Source organism: Frankliniella occidentalis, unplaced genomic scaffold, assembly GCF_000697945.3.
Source record: "Frankliniella occidentalis isolate FOCC.00 unplaced genomic scaffold, Focc_3.1 Scaffold53, whole genome shotgun sequence".
In the NCBI taxonomy this organism is placed as follows: domain Eukaryota; kingdom Metazoa; phylum Arthropoda; class Insecta; order Thysanoptera; family Thripidae; genus Frankliniella; species Frankliniella occidentalis.
Genome location: NW_026267183.1, coordinates 693,411 through 700,059, shown reverse-complemented (window position 1 = coordinate 700,059; position 6,649 = coordinate 693,411). Strand labels below are relative to the sequence as shown.

The window sequence follows — 6,649 nt, the reverse complement described above, 5'->3', positions numbered from 1 at the left end:
CCTCCACCTTCTGCACTTTTGCGCAACGGGCGGAGACAGAGAGCCGAGCCTCTTAGCAAATGAGAAAAGCGGCGCGCGGATTGTGTCCCGTGTTTATCTTTCTCCCCGTCAAGATTTTTCTTAACTGTGTCGCATCGTTATTAGTTTTAGTTCTTCAGACACATATTTTCCGCGCGGGCTGTCGAAATAAACGGATTGAAATTTTAGAACATGGGATGGCCACAATAATTCCATGATGGTAGAGTTGCAGACAGACGAAAGTGCACGGCATGAGTCATCCACAGACCTCCTGGTATTTGTTTTGAAAGCAATCTACTTAAGAAAAAAGTGCGATACACTCAAAAAATAACGTGCTTGAAAAATGTACTAATATTAAGAACACAAGTGCACTAGTCATGTAAATGGTTTTTTTTTAACAGTTCTGTTCTTTTGGGTGTAGTAGCCAACTTATAGACGCGTTTCAAATTCAACGAACACTCAGTACTGTACCCGTCCAACGCTTCATATTTACATACGGCCGCGGACGACCAATCGGAACTAGAAGACTGACGGTCACCACCGTCTTGCATTAGACACCACACGTACGGTGAAACAGATGACTGAAAACAACAATTCCCATATGCTTGATGCGTGATGTGCGGCTCGGCCGCTGTTGCAGTCCCGTTTCCGTCCCCTATTATTGCCACCCGGTTCCGCAACAGGACGGGTGAGCTGGCGCGCGCTCCGGGGTGGGATATTCCGGGAAAATCACTTTGCCTTTTGGCCTGGCTCCGCCTCATGGCTCATGGCGGCGGCAGTCGTCATCGTGGGGAATGACGTCCACCACCACCCGGCCGGCGGCGACGGACAGGACGGACGGACGGACGTGTCTCGCGCGACAGTCACCCCCTGCGGACAGCCAGACGGCAAGGCTTTAGCTTTTCCACGAAAAAAACAAAAACAAAAGAGGATGTCGCGAGGCGTTTACGTATTTGTCTCCTGTGTGCAGATCTGCTGCAGCGGGTGGTGGATCCGCCGGGCCGCTGCCCTCGTGGCTTCCCTCCGGCCGGCCGGCCGGCGGCGCGGGCGCGGGGTCGTCGCCGACCAATGGGGACCCCGCTCGCCAAGGACACGGTCGCGGGGCCCGGGCCGAGTCCCCCCCTGGGGCCGCGGGAGGGGCGCTGTGGGGCGTGGAGGGGACCGGGGGCCTGCCGCCTCGATATAAGATCCACACCAGGGGGACCGAGGAGGTGACTTGTGTGTAGTGCGTCAGCAGCGGTAGTGTGCGTGTGCGGCAGTGTGCGTGCCCGTGTGTGTGACATGTTGCAGTGGTGTTAGTGATCAGTGAAAGAGTGTAGCTGGGAGCCTGCTGCCGGGCCCGCCTGGCATTCGCGACTCGTGCCCGGTCCCGAGAGGACCTCCCCTGGTGTCTGTGATCCGCCCAGGGCGACTAGCCGCCACGAGCGGCCGCCCAACAGCCATGAGGATTACCCTGTGTGCCGGTGAGTGATCGACTCCTGCAGGAGCGAATTTCAAACTTTCAAAGTTTGAAAACAAGGGAGGTTGACTTTGCAAATGCATTAAAGATATGTGTTTGTAGTCTCTGTCATTGTCTGGCTATTTTTAGTTTTGGGGGTTGAATATTTTCAATTAATTCTAGAGTTGTCTCAAGTACATTTTTCCGTCTACCATGACCAATCCTTCCTCCGCAAGTATTTTCAAATTATTAACTTTGGAATTTTATTTTTATTTTGGAATATCATAAGCAGTGTTGAGTGCTGAAATTTGTGTGTAAAATGTAGAATTACTATAATATATGTTTTAAGACCTTTGGAGTCGCAGAACAATTTCGCGGGGTGGTGTTCTCGTAATAGCATGACTGTCCACGTGGGAATTTTAAAGTGTTAAAGCAATTCAGCTTCATTTGCTAGATTTTTCTAAAAAGTGAAAAAGACTTCTTTACACCCATGTTGAAATACTAGCAATCTCTTCATGTCTGTGAATTAATAGCCAAATAATGTTAGTTCTATAAGGGAGCTATGAAGTGATCATGGATCGACGAGCCAAGGAACGAAACGGAAGTGCTTTGCTGGTGCAAATGGTCAGGTTTTCTTTTTTGCGAGCTCATCCGATGATGCTCACCTCATAAAATTAAAAGGAAGGAAAAAAAACGGCCTACGCGTCCTTCCGCTCTGGACAGCAGCGCGCTATATGCGGTGTGGGCCAAGGTTCTGCGGAGCGGGACCGGGCGGGGCGGGCCAGAGGACAGATCCTTATTGATTTACAACTGGGAAACCATCACTGGCACCCGGGGCTCGTTTGCCCGCGCCCAGGACCAGCTCGGCGCATGGCCCTCTGCTTACCATCATTGTCCGGTCTGGGTTATCCGTCGCGAAAAGGGCTCAACGGGTCAGCGGGGCGGGCGGGGCGGGGTCCCGTTCCTTGCGCAACCGCGCCCGGTACATACGTATGGAGTTCAGGGCCACGGCGGATGAGAGGCACCATCCCGCCCACCTCTCCTCCCGCCCGGTCCAGATAAACCCCCTCGGTCGGGACGGGACTGCGGTGGCGGGGCGGGGTGGGCCGCCAGACTAACTTATGCCACGGTTATGCCTCTGACACCGCCGCCGGGGGTCCGGCCCGGCCCTGCGACCCGCTCCCCTCCGGACGCGATGGGCTGCAACCCGAGTCCCCCTCCTCCCTCCCCCAACATCGTCCTTGTCCGCCATGTGACTTGTCCTCGTACAAATTGGAAACGGCTCAACGTGCTGTTTGTTTGTTTTTTTTTTGTTCACCTTCCCCGTGTCGCCCGCCTCCTTGTGCGGTCCACCTGCATGATGGACTAGTTGGATGTCCAGCCCAAGGCGATGCTCCTGCTCCGTCACAGGGAATCCTCATTTTCTCATCCCGTTTCTTTTTTTTTTACCTCCCCGCCGCCGTCTCGTTGCCGTTCGCCTTCGCAATAATAATAATCGCACTCCTGAGCGAGTTGTGTGTTTTCCCCCGAAGAGCGACTCTACTACTCGCTACTACTAGATCCACTTTCGCATGACTGGCAGGTCGACGTTTAGTTACGTGTCGCGTTATGCACACACGCGCGCGCGCGTCCCGGCCGCCCTATCTCAGATGATCCACATTGATGACCCGAATCATAATAACCTCTCGTAACTCGGCCCATCGGTCGCGCTTTTGTCTCGCGCGCTGCATCCGCGGCGAGGCGTGGCGGGGCGTGGCGGGCGGTGAGTGTTGGGGCGTGGCGGGGCGCGGCGGGGCTTGGGTCCTGACCCTGAATATCGAGCAAGGAGCTGGTGTGCGGCCGGTGCCGGCAGGCCCGTCCCGTGAGGATGCCTCTCCCCCCTCTCTCTCTCGCTCTTCTGCAGCAGACCGAACTCTGACCTCCTCAACCTGCCCACGTCGAGTAGGAGGCCCTCCTCCTCCCCGTTGTCACCGCGACGCTCTGCCCCGCCCCGCCCCGCCCTGCATCGTCGCCTCCCGCCTGTCCAGCCGAACACGTTCAGCCTCGCGTTCGTCTTTATGGCGATGGCGTATCTCTTTCGCCCGGCTACTGTCTGGCCCCGCGGGGACGCCCAACAACTCTGCGGGGGGCTGCTCCTCCGGGCGCGCGACACCTGGGGCGGGGCGAGGCGGGGCGCGGTGGGGCGGGGCCTTGTGGCCCGCGTGCATGCCTCCCGAGTCTGATTTATGCGAGTGGCTGTGATAGTATTGGGCGGCCACGCCACGCCAGCGCAGCAGCAGTGACCACCGCGTGACGCAAAGTCTGCCTCGCTTGCGACACGGCCGGGATGACCAACGATTAGAAATCGTTTACAATACTAGCGCGTTGATAATTTCTCATTTCTTTTTTTTTTACCTCCGCCGAAGAATTTGTGCGCTATAATTTTCACTTCGTTCTTACGATTCGGTTTTCCTCGGTGGATAAATTCTTCATTCCTTGATTGTGAGTGTTAACACTGTCATTGTAAGTGTTATTTGTTAGCGCTTAAAATTTCGCGCCTTAGTTGATCCTTAAAATTCGATTTCAATGCAGTTTGCTCGACTTAGTCTTAGGCGAGATCTTTCTGCGACCCGCTCCCCTCCGGACGCGATGGGCTGCAACCCGAGGCCAAACAGACCCCCCCCCCCCCCACAGTGGTCCGAAAGTACTCTTTTTCGAGGAAAAACTCCCCAAATAGACATTTTCATTCGTAACTGGGCATGTGTCTGGACTTAAGTTTTTTTAAAGAAAAGTGATTTGGGTTCCGAATTTTTTTTTCGAAAAATTTCAATTTTTGGCGTTTTTAGTCGAAGAAAAATCTACAAAACTGCATAAACTTTACAAAATCGGTTGTTTCCGAACGTAAAACTTGAAAATAAAGCGATTTTACTTCGTTGATTTTTGCGTCAGGTGTCACGTTTTGGTGCAAATTGGACTTTTAAGGAAAATGGCTATTTCCACTGATTCTGAGTTTCTTTTTAACTCTGTGCAGCAAACTAGGTCAAAATATGATTACAATCTCGTTTCAATGACACATTTGCATAAAAAGAAGTTTATTGCAGCTTCGTAATGGGGTACTTCTGCCACCACATCCCAAACAGTAGGGCCGTGGGGAGGGGGCGAGGGGGCAGACATATTCACCTGGATGAGGGTCTTCCCGCAACCTGCCGCAACTTTTTATGATTCCCCCTCTTGAAGTACCTATGGACGAAGGTTAAGCGACCCCAAACTCCTTCGGATATCGGTCGGAGCGATTTGAATCTCAAAACTTGTAAGTTTTAGTCTTTCTAACAAAATTGTAAAATAAGCCAGCCACTGCTCGGGCGAGGAAGTGGTGGCAGAACGCATCGATGGTTCCTATATGTTCTCTGATGTCCAAAGACATTAAAACAAAACGCGTTCCATCCACGGGCATTGTCAAAACGTTTAGTAGGGTCAGACATTAATGCACCGCCAAAAGTGCAAAAACCAAGATTAATAAAACCGCCGTCTTTGACTGCCGCTAGAGCCTAAACGGCTTGGCGAGTGGAAAAACCCTTTTATGGCTAAATAGTTTAGACATATAAGAGTCGAAATAGGCGGTGTCCGACCCCCCTCGTACAGGTTGGATTCTGGGTGTTTTTCCTTGAAAAAGGGTACTTTCGGACCACTGTGCCCCCCTCCCCAACATCGTCCTTGTCCGCCATGTGACTTGTCCTCGTACAAATTGGAAACGGCTCAACGTGCTGTTTGTTTGTTTTTTTTTTGTTCACCTTCCCCGTGTCGCCCGCCTCCTTGTGCGGTCCACCTGCATGATGGACTAGTTGGATGTCCAGCCCAAGGCGATGCTCCTGCTCCGTCACAGGGAATCCTCATTTTCTCATCCCGTTTCTTTTTTTTTTACCTCCCCGCCGCCGTCTCGTTGCCGTTCGCCTTCGCAATAATAATAATCGCACTCCTGAGCGAGTTGTGTGTTTTCCCCCGAAGAGCGACTCTACTACTCGCTACTACTAGATCCACTTTCGCATGACTGGCAGGTCGACGTTTAGTTACGTGTCGCGTTATGCACACACGCGCGCGCGCGTCCCGGCCGCCCTATCTCAGATGATCCACATTGATGACCCGAATCATAATAACCTCTCGTAACTCGGCCCATCGGTCGCGCTTTTGTCTCGCGCGCTGCATCCGCGGCGAGGCGTGGCGGGGCGTGGCGGGCGGTGAGTGTTGGGGCGTGGCGGGGCGCGGCGGGGCTTGGGTCCTGACCCTGAATATCGAGCAAGGAGCTGGTGTGCGGCCGGTGCCGGCAGGCCCGTCCCGTGAGGATGCCTCTCCCCCCTCTCTCTCTCGCTCTTCTGCAGCAGACCGAACTCTGACCTCCTCAACCTGCCCACGTCGAGTAGGAGGCCCTCCTCCTCCCCGTTGTCACCGCGACGCTCTGCCCCGCCCCGCCCCACCCTGCATCGTCGCCTCCCGCCTGTCCAGCCGAACACGTTCAGCCTCGCGTTCGTCTTTATGGCGATGGCGTATCTCTTTCGCCCGGCTACTGTCTGGCCCCGCGGGGACGCCCAACAACTCTGCGGGGGGCTGCTCCTCCGGGCGCGCGACACCTGGGGCGGGGCGAGGCGGGGCGCGGTGGGGCGGGGCCTTGTGGCCCGCGTGCATGCCTCCCGAGTCTGATTTATGCGAGTGGCTGTGATAGTATTGGGCGGCCACGCCACGCCAGCGCAGCAGCAGTGACCACCGCGTGACGCAAAGTCTGCCTCGCTTGCGACACGGCCGGGATGACCAACGATTAGAAATCGTTTACAATAGTAGCGCGTTGATAATTTCTTTCTTTTTCTCCCCGCCGCAGGCCGCCGGATTGGTGCTGTATAATGTGCAGTCCGTTCTTATGATTAATTTTTTTTCTGCGTGGGAGACGGACGGGTGCGAGTTTCGAACAAAACAAAATGTACTACGCAGCTGATTTCCGTGAATAAATTCCACATTCCTCGATTGTTAGTGTTGTTATTGCATAAATTTCGCGCCTTAAATGGAGCACAAATTGCAGTTTCATGCAGTTTGCTCGTCTTTGCTACCTAGCTGGGTCGAGATCTCTCGTAGCGCCTGTGCGTTGAGGTCTCCGCGGCCTGCGTCTGCGTTCTCTCACCTCACCGTCGGGGCACAGCGAGCGTATGAATGCGAAAGAGAGGACAT

At 54.2% G+C, this 6,649-nt stretch overlaps 1 protein-coding gene across 1 annotated transcript in view; it reads left to right on the top strand.

Annotated features, from left to right (window-relative positions):
- LOC113210927 (uncharacterized) overlaps positions 1-6,649 on the top strand; it is a gene marked incomplete at its 5' end in the record, with an annotated part of 16,356 nt that overhangs the window by 1,193 nt on the left and 8,514 nt on the right. The window contains one exon of the mRNA XM_052267465.1: positions 4,467-4,540. Coding sequence (XP_052123425.1) covers positions 4,467-4,540 — 74 coding nt within the window. The remainder of the gene's footprint in view (positions 1-4,466; positions 4,541-6,649) is intronic.